A 27,975-nucleotide genomic window follows, 5' to 3' on the forward strand; every position below is an offset into this window, starting at 1 on the left:
AGGGCCGCCAGTTCTTTACTCTGCTGGGGAGGTCTGGGGCTTGTGGTACTCTCTGTCACCAGAGGCTGTGTTAGTTCCTCATTTCTTCTTTCTGTGTGCCCAGCAGTGTGCTGCGTGCTGGGGAGACCCTGGGGAACAAGACAAAATCTCTTGCTGTCTTCAGCTATGCAGTATGTGTGGGGAGTAAGACAGCAAACACAAATTAGACCACTAGATAATACCGTGATGATTATAGTGGCAGTTTGGACCCACGTGTCCCGTATGAGTGCATTTATATTTCATATAGTATTAGTAATACATTTCCCCACTTGGCTTTGGGGGTGTAGTTTCCCATTATATTATAGTTCAGGTCATCTCTTTGAGATTTCTCAGTCTCTTGGAGTAGGGACCAGAGGTATTTGTTTATACTTTAAGGCGTTTTCTTTCCCCCAGAGGTAATAAAGCTTGGAAAAGGTTGAGTCTTTTTTTTTTTTTTTTTTTTGGCGCTGACAGTTTTGTGTATAGTTACTGGCACAGTGACTACATTTAGGGGGGTGTCTGTCTTCATACTGTAGCTTCTTTTCGTTGTGTTTCCGTGGCCAGAGCAGTTCATCCTCTCGTGGCTCTTATGACTCTAACTGGAGTTAACTCTGAGTAGAAACCTGGGTGAGAAGGAATATGAAAAATAAGACTGGAACAGAACCAGGTCTGTATACTCCCACACTAATCCTTTTATTTGTTTTTCATACAAGTGACCATCCGTTTAGGGACAAGCATGCAAACACAAAGGCACATTTTTAAAAGGCACATTTCTTTCCTCCATTGCTGACTGTAGTTCATAATTAAATTCCCTTCGTCCTAATTTCTCCTAGGAAATATTGTTTGCAAACGATTGTCCTTTTTATTTTTCTAGCATTAATAAACTTAGAGTTGCAACAAAAACTCCTGATTCTGAATTCTATTCTTAGCTTTTCAGAGGCTCCCCCCGCCCCACCCACCCCCCCCATCCCACCCCAGAGTAACCTACTTTATTGTAAATTCTTCTTTCTTTCAGGTAGGAATGAATTGATAGCCAGATACATCAAACTCAGGACAGGGAAGACGAGGACCAGAAAGCAGGTAAAACAACCGACCTGGAAATTGTGCATGTTAGCGAATGGCCCAAGGAGGCATTTTGGCTGCAGTGGCTGTCTGTGCTTTGGCTCCTAGGAGCCCCCGATTGGAGTTCCCTGTAAGGACGTCAGTGTTGTAGGTGTTTGAAATTGGCTCAGTTTTCACTGTTCATCATTTCAGTGACCTTTTATTATGTGGTCTCTGGAGTTCCTTCTATACACATATGGGAAAGTTTCAGCGCTAAGGACAGTGTATGAACTGTTCCTGTACTGTATTGTAAAACTTAAATTTCTTTCCGAAACTGTGCATCTGCAAACATTGCAAAAGCCGCAGGTGCAGGTATACTTTGCAAGTCATGAAATTTTGAGATTTTGCGCATTGTAAAATCCTGGAACAATTACATATTAGTCATCATTTCAATGAAAAAGTAACACCAGCAGCCATGAGTATTGGCTGGATTATAAGGCTGAATGATGTGCGTCCAGGGAACTGTTGCTCCTTAAGCTATGGCTTTTTGTCAGTAGCTGCTGTGACTGAAATGAAGTTACAATACCTTTGTGCAGAGCAGGGTCAGGAATTTTCCTCTGCCCTCTGTCAGCGTTCTGGCGCTCTTCGTTCCTTCTGATGTAAAGCAGCCCAAATCTCTGACCCAGTTCAGAACTGGAACGGATGAGAAATTAGTGTTTAACAAAAAACAGAAAAAGAAAGAAATGGAAGGGGGGAAAACCATCAAACCAACCTCATGGGTGAGTTGTTAACAGAAAAAAATATATATGTATATTTTAATGTTGACCTATGCTGACTGAAATGGCATGAATTTTAAAAACTATAATCAAACCAAAAGGCGAGCTCAACTGTGGTCTCGTTAAACCTGAGCAGCAGATTCCAGCCCTCTGCTCAGTGATGAGTTGTTTTCCTGAGTGTTTATGACGGGGAGAGCTTTCCCCAGGAACGCTCCTGTGCCCCAGCCGGGAGCCCACTGCTGAGTCAGCACAGAGGCAGGTGGCCTCCTGCCCGTGCTCAGAGTCAGGGCATTGTCTGTTCGGTGGATATTCCCCCCACTGTGGCCCTCAGCAAGTCAGAGAATCACATCAGAACAAAATTCTGGTGAAAACAAGTGAAAGCAGGAGCAGGATGGAGAGGTGAAGAGGATGGGGGAGAGTTCCTGCTTCTCCGTACTTAAAAAAAAAAAAAAAAGGCAGAAGCAAATTGAAACTCGAAGAAAAAGTTAGAGATAAGAGGTTCATTTGTTATCATAAATCCTGTTTTTAGGGTGGCTAGAGTGTTTGAAATCAAGTAATGGCCTCACAGTTGCTGAACTTCTAAATGAGAGGTTCTAAATTTCTGAAACAGACACATCTTAATTCCCAGCATACTGAAGGTGCTGGACCTGGGCTGTCTGCCGGTCTGTGAGCTCTGGTCATGTGCCCAACCCCTTCACTGGGGGGGCACTTCTAAATTTAACCAAGTCCCGCTGAAAGAGATGCAAATTTGTTTACCCCGTGGAATCATTGTGTTTCAGAAGCCGGGCTTGGCTTGCTTTCCACACCCCGGCATCCCGGGGATGTTTTTAGGCGGCAGTTGGTGATACCTCTCCAATGTGAATTTGTTGTTCAGCAAATCCGTGTGGTTTTTCAACCCAGATTTTTAACAGGATGGCTGGCTGGCTGTATTCACACTTTTCGCTCTGTAATAATATGCAAATCCACTTGGCGCCCAGTCAATACCCAAAAGAGTGGAAGGATTAAAGATATTTATAAGGGGGAAAAAAAAAAGCTCTGCTAACTGGGTCTTTCCATTTCTCTTTGAGATCTAATTTACATGTCAGTATTATTTTAACATTTGCTACAGAATCCAGAGCTCTTAATGAGATCAGAATACAACCTACAGCTTCAGCTTTTTGATTCTGCGGAATGTGCTAATTTATGGATAGTCTCTTCTAAATTGAGAAAAAGGGATTTTCCCTCCTGATACTGAGAAGCTATAAATATTTTCATTTACCTCTACTCCCACCTTTTTAATTTTATAAAGAAAACAACCCCACTCTCCCCCTCTCATCCCGTGCCCATGATTTCTCCTGGGTGAGAAAACTAAGATTAGTTTCAACTTTCATCCTGACTCCAGTCACTGCAGTGATGACCCAGTCTGAAAAGCTTAGAGCAGCGCTGGGGGCTTGGTGTCTGGCTGGGACTGTGTATTCCTAACTGCAGAGCTTTGTTGAGATGCAAATAACCTTCCCCACCCCCCCACCCCGAAACCCTCCCAAGGAGTAGCGATTTTATATTTGATTTCCTTTTTTTGTTTTGTTTTGTTTTGTTTTGTTTCCCCTCATAAACCCGAACAATGTAGGTGTCTAGTCATATACAGGTCTTAGCAAGAAAGAAAGTTCGAGAAATTCAAGCCGCCATTAAGGTACGTCTGGCTTGCCCAGTTGTAGGGGGCTTTTCATCTCCATGGTTACAGGCTTTTCCTTTGTTTTCCTCCCTTCCCCTACCCTGCAGGTGTCTAGTCACATTCAGGTTCTTGCCAGAAGGAAATCTCGTGATTTTCATTCCAAGCTAAAGGTATGCGCTTTCCTGCTTTTTGGCTTGTGGTTGCTATGCATCTCACTTCCTGTTTTCCATGGTGACTGGTGAATGCCTGGTGCTGGGATTCTGGTAACCTAGTTTCCTCGCATGTGAGAGCTGTTTACATTTCTTTGTGTCTAATCTCTCTGTTTCTGTACTAGCCTCACATTAAGCTCAGAGAGAGAGAGAGAGAGAGAGAGAGAGAGAGAGAGAGTGTGTGTGTGTGTGTTTGTGTGTGTGTGTGTGTGTGTCCCTAATAACAATGCAAATGCAGCAGAGAGCTGGTCTTGATAACTTTTCAGCACAGAAACATGATTTTTTTTTTACCCTTCAAATAACCACCAAGCAGCCCTGAGCTAGGAGAGGGAAAAAATGTCAAAGAGATGCAAAGTTGGTGTAGAAATTATAAATGAATCATTTCCAAGTGGCCATCATGAAATTACTTTGAAAAAAATTTAGAAATTATTTTAATTTGTGCTTTTGATGTATTTTCAGTACTTATGAAAAATACATCTTCTTCATGTAATTTTTCATGAGTTCTTCCAACAGAGAGTATTTTCTGCCAGATTTCTTCCACATTGCTTAATGTTTTTTAAGTGTGTGGCTTTGTTAATTAAAAAAGAAATTGGAGGTGAGGGCTTAAAAAAAAGATAGGTCTTAGAGATGGGAAAGCTCTTGATCAAATCCATGTTTGCAATTCCGTTTATACTTGAGTTTATTATTTTTTTTGTACATGTGCCTCATGTTCCAGTCTTTTAAAATATATTTCATAGCAAAAACAGAGGCATGGACGACTTAAAAATGCAAGTTCTCCCTATTTTCTCTCGTTCCAAAACTTGCAGTAGAACATGCATGACTTTTTCCCTCCATAATGCCCTATCTGAGAAATGCAAAGGGATTATAGTTTGCGTGGAGGAGCTCTACTCTATAATAAAAATGAATCTGTAGTCCATATTGTTGTCTTTCCCACAAGCCTGTTTTTGGTTCTGTTCTGATTTTCCCCCCCCATACATTAAGTAAATTTGTGTTTTTGTTCTAAACTAAAGGACAAAGTGTGATTTCACAGCCCCAAGTGGTGAACACTGGGACCCTTCCCAAAGGCCTCCAACATTTTTTATGCAAACGACGCTGACTGTGAAATAGGTCTAGCGACCAGGAAGGCGCATTTGGGGTGCCCTCTGCAGTGGGCAGCATGCTGGCTCGCTCGCTCACACATGTGGCTGATGGTGGCTGGCTTTTAGTTGCACTGGCTGAGCAGTTGGAAGACTAAAATAACTTCGTAGCTCCTGCTTTTTAACCAAAGGTGCAGTCCTTTCTATGTGGATGTAACTACCCCAGTGTTTGCTCAAGTTCTCACTCTGCTTCTAGTTTCTCTAACGGATTAATGATGTACAAAGAAGTTTACAGACATCAATTTTGTGTTTCCATCTGTGATGTTATGAATTGTTCTATTTCTGCACTGTGTGGTTCCTGTATGCTCACCAGGGCACATGGCCCTGGACCGAAAGCCCTGTAAATGGTGGGTAAAGCTCTCCCGGTCAGAGGGGATCCCCATGGGATTCCACAAGCACTCTTTTTCTCTCTTGGTGACTTGACAAATTTTCCTCAATGGAAACAGTTTTGCCATTATCTTATACATACACATACATACCAACACACAGTCGTTTTTGTGTTTGTTCTTACAAAAAGACTTCCCCCCACTTTCAGCCAGCCCTGGACCACTCTCCTCTGGGGCGGGCATGAAGAAGAGGCAGAGACAGAGGCAGTGGGGTAGCAACTGGCTCAGCATTTCATCTCCAAGAACCACCTCCATCTTCTTACAGTTCCTTTCCTTCCTCCCTACCTCATTACTCTTGGAAAAATGGAGGCCTTTGTTCTTCCCATCAGCTAATACCAGTCGAGTGTTCCAGGCATGGCGCTTATCACAGTGGGCAGTTAACAACCAATCCTCTATTCACAGAGCTGGCCGTGGAAATGGGAATGTGAAATATAGGGCACTGTAGGATAAGTGTCCGCAGAAAGAGCCAAAGTTAAATGTGTGGGCAATCCCAGAGACGAGCTGTATGGACAATGTGCTGCTGAGTTTGGGGATGAAAGACAGGAGTTAGTGCAGTGCAGGGCCTCTTGTGCGTTCTCTCATGTAAGCTCACTACAAAGTGAGTTCCATTCTCAGATTTTCAGGAGTAATATTCAGGAAACCAGGGATCCAAAGGTTTAATTAACTCACCAAAAGCCATCCAGCATAGGAAGTGGCGAAGTCAGGATGTGAACTTTCTGAATCCTGAACTACTGCTCTTCCAGACAGGGTTTCCTGTAGCGGAGGCTGAAGTGGATTTCAAGCAGTAGGCTTCTCATCAGCACACACTGTAGATAACGTGTCACCACCCCTCACGCCCCTTTGGACCTGGGCGTGCAGGCCTTGCTTCCCACAGTCCCTCAGCCACTACATTTTAGAAGTAAGATGATTTTTAAACTTTGAGCCATCGGTCAAGATGTGGGCCTAATTTGGGATTGACGGTCATCAGTATCTCGGGGTGATGTGTTCCTGGCTGCAGAGCTGCTGCGTCCCCACTCAGAGGGAGTTAGGACAGTTGAGGAGAATAAGGCTGGCTGCCACCTGCCTGCAGATATCCTGCTGCCTTCACCTCTCACAGGCGTTTTATGTTAAAGATGCCCTCCTTAACCTTCCTGCCAGCCATTACCAGGAAACGGGCTCAGGCCCCTTGGCGTGGTAGGAGGATAGAACTCCTCTCTCTGTCTGCGCTTTCTTGTTCAGCTCTGGGGTCTGACGTCCTCGGGAGGCAGGGATGAGCATCCTCGCCGAGTTCCTTGTGGGGTCAGGCTGATAGCCTCTGACTTCTTGGCCTCCCAACACCGGCTAATGAGATAAACTCACTACAGAAGTTGAAGTCATCTCAGTAGACAGCAAGGATAGCTTCTGAGCAGGGATAGGGGTGGCAGGAAGTATCCAGACTCACAACAGGTGCCGTGCTTTGTCTGAGACGATGCAGCAAGACTTCCTGGAGGAGATAGCCGTTGACTGGCCATCTCCGGACCTGTCCTTGCTGTGCCTTGCCAGCCGGGCTTCTCACTATTTCTCCGCATGCTCTGAAGTCAAAGGATTTCTGTTCTCTAGGGTGGACAGAGGCCTGTGGCCCTCCTGTGAAGACTGAAGCCAAGTTTCATTTCCCTGTTCTCCCTCGGGGTTTGAAAAAGTGGTTTGCTCACACCTGGGGCCGGGGCCAGGGCCAGGGCCAGGTGTGGCTTCCAAGGGCACCCTCTTGCCTGTGAGCCTCTCTTCACTCTCCCAGGAAGGGTGCAGGAGAATTCTTGAGGCCAGTGGTTTTCCAGCCTTTTTTAAGCAGCAAAACTCACATTTCAGATTGAAATCTTACTCGAAATTTTCCATATATAAAAGAGTAAAAGCTGTTTTATTTAAAGCTCACACTCTCTCGTCCTTAGCAGTGGCCTCTTTGGCTGGTTCTGTTGAATAAGGTTTGAAACCCCACACTGCGTTAGGCAGAAGGAAAAGGAAATGCCCGCCTCTCAGCCGTGCCTCCGGCCTTTATGGGACAGCTTGGGGGTCCCACTTAGAGCCCACATTTTCTAAATTCCGTAGCCTGTTCTGCCATAGCCTTCTGAAGAAAACAGGCTCGAGAGAGTGGTTATTCTCATGTCACGGTTGTGGATGAGTCATCCTAGCTACAGAAGTCACGCTCTTGAAAATCTCTTAGGATGCGTTTCAAAGGTCAGCTTTATGCTTCTGCTAAATGCATTGGTTCTCAAAGTGCTTGTTTGTGAGCCAGATCACCTCAAAATGTGTGGATTTTAATTTTCGTTTAAAACAAAATTGTTTTAGTAAAAGTTTTAAGATTTCCGTGTAGATTTGAACTTTAAAAGCACAGAAATGATTACTTTATTCAGTCCAGTAATGGTTCCATTGAGAAGCCATGTGTTCTAGACCCTTTAGTAGATGTTGGGCGTGGAAAGTTGATTACACAAGAGTCTCTGTTTTGGGGGAACACTCATTCTTTCTGTTATTTTTGGCCACATTTGGGGAAAATACAAGATTCCCAGTGGATTGTCCCCAGCTAGGGGGCTCTGCAGTAGAAATTTAACAGAGCAGTGCAAAGACCACGCAGTGAAAAGGATGATTAATTCTGAGTGTGGGGGAATTAAAGAAAGCCCCGTGGAGGGGGTTCCATTAGAACTAAGCATAGAGGAAGGTAGAGAATTTCCACAGATAATGGGGGTGGGGGGGTTGGGGGAACCATGAAGAACACCCATCTAGCTGGAGGCATGGAATGAGGAATGAGACTGGAGGGGTGAGGTTCCCCTGAGGAGCATGGGAACACGCAGGGGTCGTTCACAGTTATGCTTTGGAAAGATCCCTCCAACCATTTTTAGAGGATAGCGCGGAGCGAGGCAAAGCTGGAGGCAGGGAGGCTAATTCAGGGGCTGCTCTAAGAAGCCAAGGGAGCAAGATGTGGGCCTGGGCCAGGGGCCGACCAAGCACCCCTGGGGCCCTGCTCCATGGCTCTTATCCATCCGTATTGTCACCCTCGGCTGGTCCCCACTCCACTCCAGTCTGATTGCTGCATGCTCTTTCTTGCTCATTGTTTTTAAAGAGTGAATTATGTTAAAAAGTTCTATTCTTATTAAGTCTGAAAACTGTACACTGAAACTTTTCAAAGGCAGCATTTAAAACTTAGGTTAGGGCTTCCCTGGTGGCGTAATAGTTGAGAGTCCGCCTGCCGATGCGGGGGACGCGGGTTCATGCCCCGGTCCGGGATAGATCCCACATGCTGCGGAGTGCTGGGCCCGTGAGCCATGGCCGCTGAGCCTGCACGTCCGGAGCCTGTGCTTCGCAACGGGAGAGGCCACAACAGTGAGAGGCCCACATACCACAAAATAAATAAATAGATAGATAGATAGATAATAAAAAATTTAAAACATTAAAAAAAAAAGTATGTTATTAAAGCCCGGGTTCTCTTAAAGTAATGGCCATTAACTGAGAGTATACATCAAAATTAACTATGAAGTTTTTGTTGCTAAATTTTAAATACACCAGAAAGTTAGTACAGAGAATGCCATATTAAGCATTCATGTTTGTACTATCCAGAAATGATTCTTTTCATTATATTTCCTGTAAGGATTTGTTTTTTTTTTAACTGAAAGAAATCAAATGGCAAAACATTATTCTTACTTTTTCTGATTTCCTCTACCTACTGTCTTTCCTCAACCAATCTCAGCCCCCCACCATCAGTGTCTTTCCTTGCCATTTAGTATTTCCCCGAGAAAATCAAATCCAGTGAAAACTATCTCTTCTCCTTTGGCCCTTATCCTAAAACTAAGCTAGATTTTTACCCATTGTTTACTATGAACTTGTGCTAAAGCCGTTGGCACCAACCTGAGACTTCTTCTCTGTAGTTTATCCTGGCCTGAGCTAGGATAGACTTGGCCAACAATTTGGGATGGCCTTGGACACAGACTTCAACCACAGGAGAGAGATGCAAGGGGCAAGAAAAACTAGGGGATAGTTGAAGAGGTCAAGGAACGATGTGAAGAGACCAAGAACCATCAGCAGGGAGACTGGGGCAGTAGGGAAAAGGGTGAAGGGGCCAGCAGAGTGCAGGTGAGATTCAGAAGCCCTAAGATGGATTGGAACTGCAAGGCATTTGTGGCCAGAGTGCCAGAATATTGGACATCAAATATATACTTTTATTTTTTTTTAATTTTCTTGACTAAAATGTCTAAAAGACAAGTCAGAGTGTGATAACCGCTGGTCTAGAACAGAGTCATTTCTCTGTGATGGGAGGACCACATGTTTGGCCCCTGCCCAGACAAGATCCTTTTGGCCCACCACTCTTCAGGTGCCTGTTTCTAGTTATAAAGTAGAAGATGGATCCGTGCAGTTACAGCATGCAGGTGGCTTATAGGTCTATGGAACATGCATTGAGGAATTCCACAGATGCTGACTCAGAAATCTCCCTCGGACCTTGTGTCACCAGCTGGGTCTACAGCAGTGTTGCCCATGCCGGTTTCATGTGTTATCTTCCATCTCCCCCTGTTCCCTAGTTTATCCCCTCATTGGAATCTGCAATTGAGCAGTGAGAGGCAGCAGCCTGTCTGAGAAGACTTTGTGTGGTACAGACTGAGGCCTGGCCTGCAACTTTAGACATGATTCTGTACTTTGAATTATTTCACTCACCATTAATTCATCAAAAGGTCTTTAACTGTTTTTGCTTTTTTTTTAAGCTCCATGGATTTATTATCCCAGCATGTAGAAAGACTGCAGAAATGTTCTCTGTGTGCTATAAACAGTCTCTTCTTTCCTACTCAGAGTTCCTACTTAGAGTTTCCTGCTCTGAGTCTCTGTATGTTCGTTTGTCCTGGGAGGTTGTCCAGTCCCCGCCCAGAGGCCTCCTTTCCCTGATAGCAGCAAAAAGGTGGTCCTTTATTTGCTGGCTTCAGAGGCTTGTGAGAGCCACAGCCAAGCTCTGCAGGCCACCACCACACTGTGGACTGTCCTCATCGTTGTGGACTGTCCTCATCTTCCCCTGAAGGTGGACCAGGCCGCTTCTGGTTTGGGGTGTGTTTTGGTGAGTGCATGAGTCCAGACAGTGCTAAGAGTAAAGGAAGTCTTTGTTCTGCCCTAACCTCAGCAGGAATACATCTTAGGCAATAGACATATTCATGTCAAGCTCTGGATTGTATTGAAGAAAAGCCTGTACTTGCTGACATTGCATCATCCCAGTAGAGCAGAAAAAAGCCTGAGCTTCTCTGATTGTGTCCAGTCGTTGGTGACTAATTTACGAGCTCCATGTGCTCCCCGGGGCCATTTTCTTCGTTCTTGCCCTGGTGGCCTTTGTGATTTGATTTCTGAGCAGGCCATTCTTTCCAACCTGCCATTCCTTCCAGTAAGCAGAGAGCTTAAAGTTCAAATTGTTGATTTAATTCTCTTGAGGAGTTCAAGAACTTTGCTGTGGCTTTGCTGCATCTACACTGCTGAATCCTGGCTGTGTCACCACTGATTCTATCCAGGAATGGGCCTGTCCACGGGGAAGACACGCTGCACTTCATCCAGTGGTGCTCCCCATGGCCTTCTGAGCCACTTTGCTCGTTCAGGCGTTGACTGTTAACAGTACACAAGGCAAAAGAAGCCCGAAACAACCACCTCCTTTGTCTCAATGCCAGCACCAAGGCACTTGGCCTTGCTGCAGGATTTGGGAAATGATACACCGCCTTTCCTGGCATCTCCCAAACTTCAAGGAGTTCTTTTGCATTCATGACATGTACTCTTTCTCCTCAGCAATATTTTCATTACCTTTTTTTAAATTTAGCTGGGTTAAAACCAAAACTGGAGGCAGTTAAGTTCTTGTGCTTGGATGTGGTGGAATTAGAACCTCTCATCAACGGTGTGATGATACAGAACTTACAGTGTAAACTAGGAGACTGAATACATTTACCTTTCTATGTCAGCTGAGCCAGGTCTGGATTTTCTCTTTAAGGACAACAGAAACAGCCTCATTCTACATTTTTATCTCTTCCTAGGGAAATCCCATTGTTAACTGGCCTCCAATATAAACAGTGCTCAATCACATTGAGCCCAGAGGTATGTACTCAGGACCAGGGCTCCTAAGCATTTCAGTTCTCCAGTGACTTGAGCCTGGATGGTCGGTCATGTGGGCCCCATAGATGGCACGTCCACAGAATGGCGAGGCTGTGGGCACTGTGTGCTCAGAGTGGTTGATGTGGTTCTCAAAGCACTCTTGAAGGTGAGTGTTGTCGTCACTTTGCAAGTGAGGATGCAGAGGCTTGCAGTGGCTAAGGGGCTCACCCAGGGTCACCAGTCTGAACTGGATCCCAGGGCTATCTGGCACCACAGCCCAAGCAAGCTGTGTTGTCATGCTGCCTCCTTACAGAGTGCTCGCTGGTAGAGGATGAGGGCTCATTGCCCTAACTCGAGATGCTTTTGCATCGTCTCCCTCAACTGAGCCCTGTTTTCATTGTGTCTGCCTGTTCGAATGAAACAGAGAAGATGAGTGGTGGGAGCTGGTACTTTCTGGCTTTTCAAGGGAGATTTGCCTCCTGCCTCTTACTGTCCCTCACGGAGAAAGGGGCTAAAGTTAGTGGGTGCCTTCTCCCCAACACCCAGACCTGGCATTAGCAGACCTAAATCCCAGGCTTCCTGGTAGAGAGTCATCAGGCACACCTACAAATCACAGATCCTTGTCTGCAGTCCTTTATGATGCTGAGCCCCAGATGAGAATTAAAGGAAACACTATTGACAATTATAAACTACTAAATATAGAACAGTACATTTAAAAATGGACAATGGTAAAAGCCTTGAAAAATTTTTCTTTGATGTGAATGGAGTTTTTGGCATTTGGAAATACAATAAGATGAATTAATTGCTACTCATTACATGTCAAGTCAGGAGAAGCATGAATGGGCCTTCTCTCCTTGGCATTAGCCATTGCCCGCCTGAAATAGGCCCTTTTGTATTTACTCCTGCTTTCTCTAATAATAAGCAAATTAGAGATCATGGCTAGAAAAATTCAAGTGCCCTCCATCCTTTCTCCAAGCCATCATAGACTCTTATGATGTTTATCTGCTTAAGGGCTACTGCTAATAATTGCAGAGGTCATGTGAATCCACATAGTGCAAGATTAGAAACAACATCTGCAAAATTACTTCTTAGGAAAGTATTGTTTTGTCTTTTTCTGAAAAAGTGATTTTGCAAGCAAATTGCTATCTTTCCTCTCATGTGCTATATTTTTATATTGCTGAGAGAAGTATATTTGGAGAAGAACACTTAATAGCTATCCGAAGTTTTTGTATCCATGGTCTTTTTTATTTTTGACTGTACATATTTTTCCTGATGTATTGGTGGGCTTCCATATGAAGAAATTAGATTGGAGTCTTTAAATTCTGAAATGATGGCCCCTGAATAAGCAGGAGTATATTGATTTAGTATGCTGTTCATTCAGATTTCATATGTAGCCACTATAATATAGTACATGCGAGCATGCGCCATTTTATATTATCTTTAAAATGTGTTTATGATTAATGCCTAAAAATTATGAGATAATTGATTCCCCAGAATATTTAAAAGCTGAGAAAACAGAGGGGGGAACAAGGGTCCCCTACTTTCCAGAGACTGATTCATAAAATCTCCCTGAGTTTGAAGAGCGCACCACTCCAGCCATGTGCATCTGTGATAGGCTGCCTTCCTGTCATGGATATCACCTGAAGACATTTTCCAAGCATTGTGTACATTTCAGCAGCAAGAAGAAGGTAGTCAGCTGATCCCAGAGTTGTAGTGGCAGCCTTGCTCTGCTTCATGAAATATGAAAGCCTGTTTACTTAGTAACAATAACAGTTTGAAAGGCTTCAGGCTGAGAAGTTTATGTCTGCCATGGCCTGCTGGACCCCGCGTGGCAGAGGTAGTGAGGCCGTTGACAGCACGGTATGCCAGGAATGGGGCAGGAAGAGAGTCGAGTGGGTACTGAGACGTGCACCCTGCCTTGGAGTGCTTCGTCTGCCCTCAGTCTCAGGTCACATGGGCTGTTTGTTCTTAGCACTCCATCAACAGTCTTAGACCCATGTTTCCTGCTCCATAAATATTTTCCACATTCCAGGTTGTGGGTTTGAGTTTGGGTTTGGTTGGATAAGGGAGATATGCCTTTTCTTTCCCCACTTTGGCTTTTTATGGCCTCATTCTTTATAATCTTAGGAATAGAAGGGCTTAAAATCAGTAAAAAGGAGTGAATATGAAGTTGTCCACGCTTTTTCCTAGGACACATTTTTCCTCGTGCATACTCGTATGTACACATGCATACACTCAGTATTTTCTGTAATCTAAGACATCATAGACGATAACTCAGTATTGACTTAATAACAGTTTTTCAAGATAAAACAATGTGCTCATCCTTTGTAAATCTCTTCCACATCTCAGAAATATTAGTGTGAAAACATCTTAGAATAAAATTAATGTGGTGTACAAATGTAGCATATATTTTTGATTTTACTTAAGCTACTGTTGTTTGGATGGATTAGCGACACCCCCACCCACACCCCCCTTTATTCTGGGGGTAGGTGGTGATGATAGAGTGGAACGTTTAAAAGTCCAGGATATTAGACTAGAATGACACAGAGATGCCATTTAATCAGGTCTGACACTGAGAGTTATAATTTCTTCAAAGCCAGGCATGTATCTCTAGGCTGAAAATGACAATTTAGACATCCTTCCATTGAAATCTCTCAGCTAGGTGTACTCCCATTTCAGGATAAGTAGGCCTATAGCCAGTCTCTCAGTTCTGATTTCGAGATCTCCCTGGTGGTGCTTATTATCTGCAGGGTTACTTTAGATTTTAAACAAATTTTTAATTTTCCATCGTATATCATAGGTAGAGGGGAGATGTTATAAAATTAAGTGAGTACTCAGAATGTCACCACTAAAAAAAGTAAGAAATAACTGGTGTAGACATTTTAGTCCATTTGTAGGAAATTGCCTATTCTCAAATAGGTAGGTCAAGTGCAGAAAGAACCTCTACTTGAGATAAAATTTCCTCTCTGCACTTGGCTTTCTCTCTATTAGGACAGGTGGCCAAGAACTGCCCAAATTTTAACATCCTGCTGTCCTTTCACTAGTGGTTTTTCAGCTATATGTATTAAGATGTATTTGCTTATAATGGATGTCAAACTCACAGCTATGAATACTTTTAGAATCAGAAGACCTTTAGAAAATAAAGTACAACTCTTTCCTTTGTAGTTGAAGAAAATTAGAGTGTTAGGTGATTTGCCCAAGGTAATACAGCCCATTAATGTCAGGTGGAGGGCAGGTTTGGAACCAGGTCTCCGGACTCCCCAGCACGTACGCCTTTTACTGGCATAGAGCAAGTTGGTGTGCTCGCAGCAGTTGACTTGCTCTTCTGCTTCTGAACTTCTGTTTTCATTTGGGTACCTGGTGGAATGCTGGGTAATAAGAGAGTCAAACCTGACTTTATTTAACAAAAGAAAAAGACCGTATTCTGAAGTGTCTGGAGCTATGTGACATAAATGGCAAAGTTGGTGACTTTTCTCCTTTCCTCATTGACTGATTACCCTGTTAGAAAAGAAAAGTATCAAACTTTCGTGAACGTTTTGAAGAACTTTTCAATCAGCCTAGCAAAGGGAAACATCTCAAGCAACTCTAATAGAGTAAGAGTGGGTTGTGGAGATGTAGGTACTTATTTCCATGTGGACCTGGACTTAATGATTCCTGGTCACTGCACCCAAGTGTGCACAGACGCACTTTGTATTTGGGCAAGCAGAACCGCCCCTGTCATCAGCATTTCATAAACACAGAAGTCTCAGGTCCGAGAGAGGCCCCATGACGTACTCTTGGAATAGAGCCAAGCCCACAGCTCTTCTGTAGTTACTCTGCACAGTCTGCATCGGCCAGGCAGACAAGCAGCCTGGGCTGCCATTTTCTCAGCTCCCCCCGCCTGGGCCCTGGACAGGTTGTAAGGCTTGTAGCTCGCTGGGGAAGGCACCTGTGTTTATACCTATGCCATTCCTTCGGTTTCCTTGAGGGTACTGATAATCATTTTATTAAGGGTTACATGACTTGGGGGCTGGGGTCCAAAGGGACTGGTCCAAAGAGAAACCCATGAGCTTGTATTGATGTCAAGGTGCTCTTGACAGAGAAGGAAGGAAGTGTGACTGAGCCAGGTTTCCTGTTCCTTATACCAGGGTTACCCTCTGAGGGGATGGCGGGGCAGGTGGCAGGTGGAACTGCAGGACCAGCTAAGGGTAGACTGACGCGCACTGAGGTTTGTACGTGTCAGGCCCAGTTTGGCTGTAGGGCATTTGCACACACACGGTCAGTTTATCATAAAATTCCACTGACTTCAATATTTGCCTTCTTTCCTGGGATCTCAGTGTCTGAAATGTTTCAGGCCTTTAAAAAAAGGTGACCTGAGAAAGCTGGCTTCAGGATAGAACGTTCAGCAGATTAGCAAATGGAACTTCAACTCGAAGAATGCCATCTGACCAGAGGCAGCAAAGGCATCACTTCAGTCTCTGGGGACCAATAATCCTGCAGGCCTCCAGAGCCCTCCTGGTGTCATTCAGCTGCAGCAGTGCCCTTACAGATACTCATTATGACCATGTGTATCCCCGAATAGCTGTTAGATGAGGCTCGTTTTTTCAGTTGAGAGCCAGAGAAGTGTATGAAATATAAAATTTTATGCAAACGTTAGGCTCCTTTTCAACGGTTAATTTAAGCGTTTTGAAAATTCACACGGTGCTCCTGGCAGTTATGGGGCAAAGTGGCCTCCCTACCTTGGGAGCACCTGATTGATCTTCCTTAGAACCCTCTAGTACTTGTCTTGTAGGCTTTGATTTCCCCCCCCCCCTCCTTTTGGCCTTGCCTTTGGCGCCTCAGCATGTTTATTCATCACCTTTGGGTAAATCTGTAAACATTGAAGCCACCTCTCAGCTGGTACTCAGTGTCTTAGCCTGAAGCTTCCCTTGACCTTCACTCTCTGTCTGAACTCTGAAGGACAGCTGGGGAGAGTGCTCTTTTTACTCTGATGTCACCATTTTGTTCCTGCTTTGATGGAGTCTGGGCCTGGGATAGCTTGCATAGACCTTGTGCAAGCAGCCAGGACCCTTGACATGTTTACTGAGTGTGAAGCCCTGCCCCCACCATCAGGGCCTGTCCCACACCAGGGGCCTGACCACTTCTCCATCTGTACTGGGGAAGCCTCAGAACCAGCTCAGAGGAGTTGGGAGTTGCGGTCGTTGATAATTGCCCTTTAGATAGTTACCTGGGTCACACATTTCTCCTAAAATGTGAAAAAAAAAAAAAAAACCCACGCTCCTACGCATTTTATTGTACCCAAGTGTCATGTGTTTGTATACGTATATATTTTTTAACTAAGAAGAAACATAACCCTGCCTTTGTAACGCAATCCTTTTAACAAATTGTTTATTGTTGTATCCAGGTAACAAGCATGGTAAGTATTTTCACCAAATCGAGTATTCTGTACTTTAGCTGTGCTTGGCAGACTTTTTGGCTAGCTGTGTGTTCTCAGCCTTGGCTTTTTTAGAAAAGACCCTTTTAGGAAAAGGGGAAACCACTTACCTGGTAGCATCCCCTGTGTCCTTGGGTATAGAAAGAACCCGTCTAGCCTTTGACCCAGGCGGGGATACCTGAGAAAGCATGCCCCCCGCCAGCATGCTGCTTGGCCCCGTCATCGCCCTGCCTCATCGCCCCGCCGCCCCGCTGCTTCTGAGCCTCCCCACCAGGTGTCTGCCAGGGCTCCCAGGCCGAGCACACAGACGGGCCTCCCAGCACTCTGCGATGGTCCTACCCCAGATCCACAACCACGCCTCTTCTCTCACCCTCCTCCCCATCTGTGTGCTTGAAAGCAGGGCCTTTTTTCCCCCTCTCCTTGAGTCTGTTAAGTAATTGGAGACATCTCCCTTTGGAAGCTGGAAAAATAAATACGTTGTCCACTCTTCTCAGAGGCTTCCCATTCTGTTGGAAAATGGATTAAAATTTTTTTTCTTTTTAAACCTTGCTACTGGGTGTTCTCAGTAAATGTTCAGAGTTACAGTAGGTTGAGTGTGTTTTTAGCCTTCTGGCTGTGTTTATTTATCTGTGCATGTTTGCTTTTTTGGCCTTTTTTGTGGCACTGTATTTTAGTCCCTGTGCTCGTGGCTGTGCCTGTTTAAGCTGCCCGGTAGCCATGTGTTGTGTATTAATTCTGTGTGTCACTGTCACCTTCAAGGATCAGACTGCAAAGGATAAGGCCCTGCAGCACATGGCCGCCATGTCGTCAGCCCAGATCGTATCAGCCACTGCCATTCACAACAAGCTGGGGCTGCCAGGGATCCCACGCCCCACCTTCCCAGGGGCGCCGGGGGTAAGTCATGAGGTGGCTCCATAATGATGGCCCCTGAGCGCATGGGGTCCACATGGCCAAGCACAGAGCCATCCACCTGGCGCTTCTTGTTAATTGGGTCAGGTGTAAGAGAGGGTAAGGACCATTTTGTGGCGCCCTGTTGCTGAGTGCAAAATGGTGAAAGAAAGCATGGAGGGAGGGAGAGGGGGAGAGTAAGAGAGGGAGAAGGAGAGGGAAGGAGCTTAGTCCCTGAAGACATGGAATTAAGTATCACTTTTTTGGTGCCCTTCCAGGTTGTTATCTGCCTCTTCAGCTCTATCATTTTAATCCTGGCCCTTGGTCTCTGTTCCTATGTCCTCAGGGTTACTTTATGGCAACTAACTCCTAAAGGGACAGAAGTATTCTATTATCATTTTCATTTTGCACCTGCCAAGGGCTGAGAAGCTTAATGTTATGATCTCATTTAATCCTCAAAATAATCTTAAATGCCTCTTACTGTTATTGTCATTTTACAGATGAGAAAACTGGAGTTAATTAGTAACAAGAGTTTGGGTAACTTGATCGTAATCACATGGTTAGCGATGTCAGGACTCATACCCAGGGCTCTCTGACTCCCTTGACATCCTACTGCCTTTCCAGCAGGCCTCCAGTCAGCGGGCACCAGAAAGCTCAGGAAAGGTCGCAGCAAAGGAGGCGTCTCTGCTGCTGCTCCGAGCTCCTGGCCTCTCGTTCTGAGCTGTGTCCTCTCCCCGGTGCTGGGAGCTGTGGAGGCACATGTTACACAGGAAACATTTCAGAATGGAGGGAGGAGGAGAAGGGTGGGTAGGCACATGGGTAAAGCAGTCAGATGAGATATTTTTGAACCCTCTGCAGTGCACCCAGATTTCAGCTGGGTGTCAGGTGAACACTGAAGAGCTGCTGCCTAGTCCCTGCCGTCCAGGAGATTTCCTGGAAGAAAAGCCAGAGGGAGCTGTAGGTTGCAATCTTCTGCAGGGCAGCGACCATATCTGCATTTAGGGAAGGTCACTTTGCAGCTGGTGGATGATCTGAACCCACTGTCTTTAGCAAAGATTACAGTGCACAGACATCCTGAGCAGTGCTTTGAGGTGAACTCATAACCCTGAAGCTTTTTGCATTTTGCCTTCCAGTTCTGGCCGGGAATGATACAAACAGGACAGCCTGGATCCTCACAAGAGTAAGTTTGAGGAGGGGCCAGCAGTGACAGCTAGGGGCTGGTCACAGCCCACCCCAGGTAGAGGTTTCCTGGCACCAGACTGCCTGCAGGCTTGGAGGAGAAGGGAGAATTAACCTGAGATCACCAAAGTCATCCCCTATTGTTATCTACTGAGGCCAATAGCAGGAAAGAGACTGCTCAGATCCGGGAGACGTGTAAACACCTCACTCCCACCTTAAGTATTAGTGGTTGTGCAGCTGGCAACAGGAGGAGGGGCTCCATCCCTTCATGGTTTTGGGGGGCAGAGTCTGGGGTCCTCCTGAAAGTGCTTGCTTGAGAGAGGGCAGTGGAGGTGATCCTATAGCCCATTTTATTCCGGCTTTCCCTGTAGTGGGGGCAGCTAATAGAAAGTCCTACTGATGCTTTGAGGGCGAGGGAAGCAAGCTCAGTAAGCTGGAAGATAAGGGCAGTCTAGGGATAAAAGCAGAAAGGAACTCCTGCCCATGTATTCTCAAAAGAACTAGAGCTATTTGGCCCAGAGAAGGAGAGCCTGAAACGTCCCAATCCTTGCCTGGAGATGGTGACCACTGACCTCGGTCTCTGCAGGGATCAGAGGAGAGGTTCAGAGGTAGATATCACAGCATGTGCAAGGCAGGCTGATGTCTGTCCAGCTCGTCCCCCGGAACTGGCATGAGGCTTGGTGGTTTGGTCCCCAGCAGCCTGCTGGCCCGTCTCAAATGGACAGCATACCTGGGTCTCTGTCTTGGCAGAGGTCTGCCTGGGCTGTGCTACCACCTGCAGACAGGGAACCTTACGGTGGCGAGGCCCCCAGGTGGGTCCCTAGCCCTGGGAGGCCAAGGCCAGGCCTGGGAAGTAGCCGCTGCTGCAGTCGTGGTTTCTGACTCTTCTCCGTCCTCTGTCTCCAGCGTCAAGCCCTTTGTGCAGCAGGCCTACCCTATCCAGCCAGCGGTCACAGCCCCCATTCCAGGTGAGTCTCTGCGGGACCCTCTTGCTTTGTTCCACAGCTGCACACCCTCCCTCACTTGCAGAGCCATGGACGCCCCCTTCTCGCCGGCACCCTCCTTAAGGCAGGGTTAGCCCGGAGCTCAGGAGGGTCAGGGGGGTGTCCCCTCCCAGGTCCTGATTCGCCTCGGTCATCTCTAGAGAGCTCTTCTCATGAGCTTTTAAAGAAACAGGAAGCCTGATCACTTTCACTCAGGACCCTGGGTCATCCTTGGAAGGGGAAGTTGCTGTGGTTCCTCCCTCATCATAAACAGGCCATGTGGGGCAGTCCCAGTCTTGAGGGCAGATAGGGTTTTACTCACCCTTTCTCAGAGAAGTGCGTTTCAATTCCGAGCCCGCTTTTTTAAAGGAGCGCTTACACGGAAGCCCAGCCAGAAACCGGGGACCCAGCCGGCCTGCCCGCCTCCCGCCGCACGCAGGTGCAGAGGCTCAGTGGGACTCTCTCCGTTAGAGACTCCCCAGGCTGCCGTGCATTCGCTCGTCACCCTCTGCTCCAACACCACGGAGCATTCCAAGAGTATTCCACAGTGCTGGTGACTGCAGTCTTAGGGAAGGAGATGGTTGAGCACAGGAGGTCTTTGTTGCCTGTCTTTCCTGTCTCACAGGAGATCTTTGCCAGCACCTGCTTCCACTCTTCGTCACTCTTGTCGTGGTCCCCAGCGAGGCCCCTTTGCCCAGGATTAGGTGTCCTCACGCCACAGCCCTTAACCTGAGCTGGCGCCAGCTTTAGAAGGAGCCGCCACGTGCATTGCGCTTCTCCGGCTGGCCCTGCCTCTGGGCTCCTCCGCCAGAGCCCACCACTACCTGGCTCAGCTCCACCCCTGACTCTGGTGGATGGGCCTGTTGCCCTTTCCTCCTGGTAGGGCCCTGCCCCGGGGTTGGCCTGAGGCCCGAGGGGAGGGGAGCGGCCAGGTTGAAGGTGACGATCGATCGGTATTTCAGGGTTTGAGCCTGCGTCAGCCCCAGCTCCCTCGGTCCCGGCCTGGCAGGGCCGCTCCATTGGCACAACCAAACTCCGCCTGGTGGAGTTCTCAGCTTTCCTCGAACAGCAGCGAGACCCAGACTCGGTGAGTGTGCCCAGAGAGGTGTGTCCTGAACCCAGGGTTTGCCCCTCTTTCCCTGCCCTCAGGCCTGACAGGTAACCTGTGTGAAGCAGACCTGGTGGAGGATAGCGGAACAGCCCTTCAATTAAGAGAAAAGGTATTTCTGTTGACAAAATATGTGGAACTTTAGAGCTAAATGGTTATGGTGCTGTGGGCTGCGAACTCCAAGGATTGCTGGAGCTGTAGCGAAGGACCTTAACAGGCTCTGGCACGTGGTAAAATGTAACGTGTTCTGAGCCCTGCCCTGTGGCTGGTGCTCTGTGCAAAGCTTATAGATAGGATCACATTTAACCCTCACAGAACCCCATAAGGGTAGGTGCTCTGTGGTACACGAGAAAACAGAGAGGTTAAATAATTTCCCTATAGCCACAGAGTTACGGATTAGAGATTCCAACTCATGTCTTTAAAACTCAAGCCTAAACATTTAGCCATTATTCTATACTTCTTTTCAAAGCTGTGTCTTCTCAAGATAGCAAGAAGTAACAGAGTAGTACTTAAGTAATTTGAAGTGGAATGTGATGCATTATAATACCAGAAATACCAAGAACATTGGCATCTGGACTCTATTTGTCGCTTCTCTTCCTTCCCATTTCCCTGCCCCATCTAGTGCCCGTCATCCCCCTGTTTCTCAGCCAGACCCACCATTTCCCCTGCATATGTGAGCCTCCCTTCTTTCCCACCCGACAAGCCTGAGACCCTTTCTTCCCTCCCACTCCTTGGCTGTGATTATGAGCACTGCATCTGTGTGTGGGTGAGCCCAAGGCAAAAACTAAAGAAATCATGAGTTTGTCTTTGGGAGCTTTACCAACTCCTTTCCATAATTTGTACCTCACTCCACCCTGCTGATCTCGGGGGCTACCAAAAGCACACAGGTGCCACGCTCTCTGGGTATTTGCCGCCTTGCTGTCATTCTGTTACCAGGAAAAATCATCATGAATGAGTTCACTGTCTGTTGTAAGTAACTTGGATACAGACATCTGGAGGTGACCTCTCCTGGGAGTATTTGTACCTTGGCTCGCTGGAAAGCCTCTGATGGTAGGATGGGGGAGAACCCACAGGTGGAGGGGTTTCCGCCAGCCGTCACCAGAGTGGAGACTCGGGAACCCACGTGTGGCCCCCTGACATTTCTGTCTATGAATTGTGAATGCTGGGAGCTGGTGGAAAAATAGAGCCTGCTCCAAAATTAGGAAAAAATGAAGAAGGAGATGTAGAGTAGGTCATTGGGCCCATTGAGGCAGGTCAGGGAAAATGAGATTATTGAGAACAGGGAAGAGAAGGCCACCTGGAGCCTCTTCTCTAGTGTCTGAGTGACTTTACAAGAAGGGTGATGGTGAGAGCTTAAATCCCTCTCTGCGGGAGCATTGAAATAAACAACCAAAAAGATTATCTTCCTTTTCTTCCTCTTCTGTCTGAGAAGTGTAGATGGTTCTTTGGCTGAAGACTGGGCTTTTGGCCCAGATTGTGCTTCTGCTTTCTGTAACTTGTGTTTGTATGACACCTCATTGCTCGCAGAGTGCATTGTCATTGGTTATTTCATTTTGTCCTCAACGTGCTGGTGAACTGCATTCTTTTTTTCCCCATTGTACAGATGAAGAAACCGAGGCCCAGGCACATAAAATGACTTAGGATATTTAGCCAATAAGCAGGAGGACCAGGAGTTCAGATCTTTCATTTGTGTACTCTCTTCACTACTGTGAACCACCACCAATTGTGAAGGTCTCTTGGATTGTGTTTTCAGTCTGTGTATCTCCTGTATCAGCAAATCTCTCTCTTTGCTTCTGACCATTTTTTTAAGGAATAGAACTCCAAGACATTGGGAAGCAGAAGTCCCAAGATGTTAGTTGTTATCCTTGTTACAAGACTCAATATAATGTTTTATCACCAAAAAAAGAAACAAATTTTTTTTTTTTTTAAATTTAAAAAGCCTATGGCAGCCCCCTCATATTGTAACTGTCCTCCTCAGTTATGGACCTGTTAGGGCCCAGGATGACCAGTTCCTCTTTTTCCTGTTGTTGGTGTTAATTGGGCTTCACACTGTGAATCACCGGCAGATTCATTCAGTCCATTCTATAAACATTTATGAGCACTTGCATGTTCAGGGCGCTGTACCGAGGAGGGGCCGGCCCAGTGCTGCACAGCCAGCCACTGACTCTGCCCTTGGCGGGGGTGGGGGGTGGGGGTGACGTCTAGTGGGGGAGGCACACGAGGCGATAGTCACACATGAGGCCACTGCGAAGTGTGGTGACGGCTGGGGACGGAGGACACTGGATGCTGTGAATGAGGGACAGGGAACCAGGCAGGCTTCGTCAAGGAAGCAGCCCTCATGCCAAGAGGTAGAGCATCGATATGGGCAGGGACGAGTAAGGGAGAAGAGCACTCGAGGGGCGATGACTCTGTTGTAGATAAAGCAGGAGGTGAAAGCTGGTGACTAGCTTAGAAAGGCAGGGCCCACCAAGTCCTTGGAATAGAGTCCAGAGATACTTGTTTCATGTATGTTCAGGATTACACGTAAGACTCTGAACGGTTCGCAGTTGGCAGGGCAGAAATTGAGACACAGATGTAGAGAACAAACGTGTGGACACCAAGGGGGGAAAGTGGTGGAGGGGGGTGGGTAGGATGAATTGGGAGATTTTGATTGACATATATACACTAATATGTATAAGATGGATAACTAATAAGAACCTGCTGTATAAAAAAATAAATAAAATTCAAAAAAAAAAGAATCTGAATGGTTCAACTAGATTTGACCTTTCACTGATGAATGAACAGGTTTGCCTCTTTAGCTTAAACTCTAACACGTGACTTTAATGGTGACAGATGTGGTAAACTAGAGAGTGAATTTCCAGAGTAGGAGGGACTTAAGGGAGACCACCCTGGACCGAGGACCAGGCAAACTAGATTCTCCTCTTGGCTTTGTTGCTCCCCAAGTGTGCCTTATTTCCTCTTGGGTGACAATACAGGCAGAAAAGGGTTCAGACCTGCCCACAGCCATTGACTAACGATCTCTCCAAGCCTCTTCTATAGAAAGAAATAGAATTACCTACCTCATAGGGCTGTGATAGGGATGAAAAAGAATCGCACTGCACCAAGCTCATTAATTTATTTGCTTGGTTTTTGCCAGCACTACCCATAGACCCATGATTCCAGTGAACCCAAGCCATTGCAAAGACATAGGGGGAAATGTGTGTACATGTCTGTATGTAGACAGATTTGCAAAATCCCAAGTTGAATTTGTTTAGGACCTTTAATTATTTGTCACTTTGTTGGCTTCCTTATCAAATTAACATGCTTAATGTTTGATGTTAAATTTTAAGGGTAGTATATCCAAATTTGTTTAAATGTACCAGGTGAGTTTCTTTTCGATGGCTTTAAATTTTCCTATAGCTGGAAGTCTGAGAGCCAAAGAAACCATTCACATGCTACATGTCTTTTCAGTGTGACCTTGGACCTCAAGGGCCTTTACATGTTCATTGTGACAGCACCTTATGTTTGCAAAATGAAGCACATATTACATAATTGGAGAGGCTGGTGCTTGAGACTTGCCAGAATGCTTGTTTTGAGTAAGCTTGTGAATTCTCCCCCATTTCAGTTAGTCAGCCACCTCTTTTAGTCCCAGCTATGCTGGAAATTCACTCTTCGGTTTACCACGTGTCACCTGCTACCACTAAAGATTCTTCACAATTCTGCCACCCCTACCAGCAGTAGTACTGGTGATAGCCAGCACTGTCTTACCCAACCCTATGACATAGCCTGCCCAGTATTAGGCAGCCAGCTGACATTGGAAATGGGATTCAGATCCAGGTCTGTCGATTCCATATCCTGAGACCTGTAACCAAAGGTTCTGGGGTCCATTTGTATCTGATGTGTGTACCTGTAGCCAGCCATAATCTACAAGGAGCTAAGGGAAGACTAATCTGGGGGATGAACGCCCCCTGCTGGCTCTGCCTCATGTGTAAACCAGACATTTCCCGGAGTCGGTGGTTGTTTATATTGGTGGAGAACCAGCAAGTCAGTCCCTCTGTTACCTTTGGCTCCACTAGAAGCTAAGAGAAAAACAGCAGAGGGTGAAGAAAGGAAGATCTAAAAAACAAAAGACTATTTTAGAAGTGGTTAGTAATGCTCGAAAGTACACTTTCTACACGATTTCAGTGTTGCGTATCAAAGGTGTTAAGTGCAAAATCCTCCACCCAGGGTGGGCTTTTTAAAAGGGCCTCGCCTGTAATCAGGGCCCAGTTCCTGGAGACCTGAAGCAGCTGCTCCTTTAGAGAAATGAAAACCCGGCCTTGATGAGCTGTAAGCTGAATCCCGTGTGTGCATGCAGAGTGGTTTTCCTGATAAAGCCTAACGGGATCCCTCTACCTGCTCCCTGGTGCAGGGCAGGTTCTTCCAGCCGCCCCGAAGCTCAGCCACACCTTCCCAGGCAGAGGTTGTGTATTTAATGCCTACCGTGATCTGGATTCCAGAGCAAGCAGGGCTGTGAGCAGGAAGAGAGTGTGTGAGTTCGGTTAGGTAGGAGTTACACAGCCAGAGAAAGGCAAGCTTTGGGATGGAGAGGGCGGGACAGGAGATTATTCTCTTTAGATTTTGAAGGAGCAGTATCTTGGGGAAGGAGAAGTTCCGTGATGTGCAGGAGCACACCTGACCAGGGAGACACCTCTGCTAGTTGCAGCCATCACGATAACCTCCAGCATTGGCTGAGCTGTGTCCCAAGCCCTGCGTGCCAAGCATTTGACACACAGGCACTGTTCTTACGTCCCGTCTCTCAGTAATGGAACGGAGGCTCGGGAGCATTAAGGTACATTATCAAGTTCCACGGCCAGGAAATGGCCGTGCCGTGGTTTGTCTCCCCTTTGTATATTCACCATGTCACTGTACTTTGGAAGAAATTAAAAAATCACTCAGATGCAAAAACGGCTGCCCTTCAAGGTCTGAGCTCCCCAAGCACAGCCTGGATGTAGCAGGCCCTTCACACGGGGGCAGCCAGTGAAGGCAGGTGATCGGGACATTTGGAGAAAGAAAAGTAAGGACCCTTGATTTGGGCTCCACAGGAGGAGAGAATTCCCGAATGATACCCAGGCTTGGACGATGGCAGTTCCTCAACCAGAAGGTGAGGAGTTTTGCTGCCTGGAGTGACCTGGCCCCTTATCTTTATTTCTAAGTGGCTGGAACAGCCTAAAAGCATGGGACTTCCCCAGTGCGGGGAGTGAGTCAGCAGTCTTCACAGCCTGAGGGAACCTGAGTTCTTCCCTCTGGGGGGAGTCTTGTCCCTCAAGTTTTGCAAATATATTCTGCAGACAGCCTGATTCTTTTCCATACGGGCAGTTGGTTAAATGTGGACCCCAAGGAGGATTTCATGGTTTTATGTCGCTTCTTTCAAAGGCCTAAATTCACAGATCAACTGAAATTCCTTTGTCAGATCTCACAGATCCCGACTTTGGTTTGGAAAATGTGACCAGTGCAACTCTGAGGAAATAAAACATGGAGGAGGGCCGTGGCAGAAAGAAGAGTCAATTGTTTCGTATGGGAATTCAGTTGGAGAAGTAAGATCAGAAGCAAGGTTTATTTAGATTCCAGATTGCCAGGAGGAGCCTCGCCTATATCCTGGACAGAGTGGAAGAGGGCAAGTTCTCTCTGCAGAAGCTTCCAGGCCCTGCAGTGCCTGCTGATTAAGGGGGTCGCTACATCTCAGAGCGGGGTTGTGTGTTCATAGGAAACAGCTCTTTGGGGAGATTTGGTTTCTGGTCCTTCAGAAAAGAGACTCTTTCTCTCCCCCAGTTCATGGCTTGTGTGTGGCTCTCATTAACAGTGAACCTGCATCCTAGCATCTGTGCAGCTCCCTAAGGCTCACACAGAACTGTCATGTTTCCTGTTTTGTTTGACCTCACACTGACCCGTGAGATGAGCAGGCCAGGTGACATCTCTGTTCAGATGAGGACACCACAGCCCAGAAAGTTTAAGCAACTTGGCTCAGGCCACACAGCTCAGCAACAGCAGGGCCTGGATTCTAACCCATGGGTTCTTAATGTACACATCACATATTTGAGTAAATGGTCAGAAAGCACATTTGGCCTTCCAGGTCCTCAGGAGGTCTGACGGTTGGCTGCGCTCAATGTTCATGCTTCTGCCTGCTTTTTCTCTTACGTGTTACCACGTGTGGTCTTCCAGTAGGACGTGGGACATGGAGTGTTCTCCAGTGCTGGAGGTGACAGGTCGCTGTGACAGCCTTTCCCACCCTGTCCTGCACGACTGCCAAGCTGCACTGTCAGCTCATCCATGCCAACTGCACCCTCTCGTAGCAGCAGTGGGTGGTTTGCTCTCCATGTTTGAGCTTCTCTGGACGCTCACCCTCTTTATTCATGACCATTTGGGGATGAGGCAATTGAAAGCATCTGGAAATCTGGGTTTTATAGACATTTCACAGAGGCCCAGCCAGGCTCCATCTGCTTTCCTTAGCAGGTCAGCCACCGCCCCCCCTCACCCCCGCCTGCCTTCCTGGTCGCTGTCCCTGTACTCAGCCAGTGGGCCTTAACGGCTGCACTTGTGTGGGGAAGACGCACTTCTTTTTAAGAAAACAGCAGCCGCTCCATGGAGGTGGTGGTAGAAGTGGGAGGTGGGGTGAGGGGTTGCATCCTGGTGTGAGATCCAGGAAGGAAGGACCGATGCGTTCCTTGTTTCTTGTGTTCAGTGATGTTTCTTTCTGGGAAGAGCACAGGGAGGGGAGGAAGCAGCACCGGGGGGCCAAGTAGCCAGAACAGGGCTGGTGCCTCTGGACTAGCTAGCTGAGGAGAGAGCCTGCTGGAGCGTGAGCCCAGGCAAGCTTCTCTCCCCAGGGACTGAAGACGCAGGCCACTTTCCGTGGCTTGGTCCTGCATCCACTCCCTGTCCCTGCAGGGCCCAGGGGCCGTCACAGGTTGCCCAGGCTGCGCTGGGGGTGTCTGAGCAGACTGTCCAGGCAGCAAAATAACAGGAAGCAAATGTAGGTGATTTGTCCTTGTTCTGTTTCAACTTGTACATTAGCATCCCTTGACATGAGTTATTTGTCTTGGTTTCTTTGAATTCCTAAGTGGATTATAATTTTTCTCCCGGTATTATTTGACAGCAGTCATTTTTCAAGGTTT

At 46.8% G+C, this 27,975-nt stretch overlaps 1 protein-coding gene across 12 annotated transcripts in view; it reads left to right on the forward strand.

Moving 5' to 3' along the window:
• Positions 1 to 27,975, forward strand: part of TEAD1 (TEA domain transcription factor 1) — a 262,497-nt gene that overhangs the window by 186,849 nt on the left and 47,673 nt on the right. For 5 of the 12 annotated variants that reach the window (XM_019948063.3, XM_033862575.2, XM_033862576.2 and 2 more), the window contains 8 exons: positions 1,034 to 1,098; positions 3,442 to 3,504; positions 3,594 to 3,656; positions 16,655 to 16,666; positions 17,444 to 17,578; positions 18,706 to 18,752; positions 19,658 to 19,719; positions 20,697 to 20,821. In XM_019948063.3, coding sequence (XP_019803622.1) covers positions 1,034 to 1,098; positions 3,442 to 3,504; positions 3,594 to 3,656; positions 16,655 to 16,666; positions 17,444 to 17,578; positions 18,706 to 18,752; positions 19,658 to 19,719; positions 20,697 to 20,821 — 572 coding nt within the window. Of the gene's footprint in view, positions 1 to 1,033; positions 1,099 to 3,441; positions 3,505 to 3,593; positions 3,657 to 7,957; positions 8,031 to 8,068; positions 16,667 to 17,443; positions 17,579 to 18,705; positions 18,753 to 19,657; positions 19,720 to 20,696; positions 20,822 to 20,883; positions 20,955 to 27,975 lie in introns of those variants that run through there. The other 7 variants (XM_033862571.2, XM_033862570.2, XM_073808632.1 and 4 more) reach the window with 7 other exon arrangements.

This window comes from Tursiops truncatus, chromosome 8 (genome assembly GCF_011762595.2).
Source record: "Tursiops truncatus isolate mTurTru1 chromosome 8, mTurTru1.mat.Y, whole genome shotgun sequence".
In the NCBI taxonomy this organism is placed as follows: Eukaryota; Metazoa; Chordata; class Mammalia; order Artiodactyla; family Delphinidae; genus Tursiops; species Tursiops truncatus.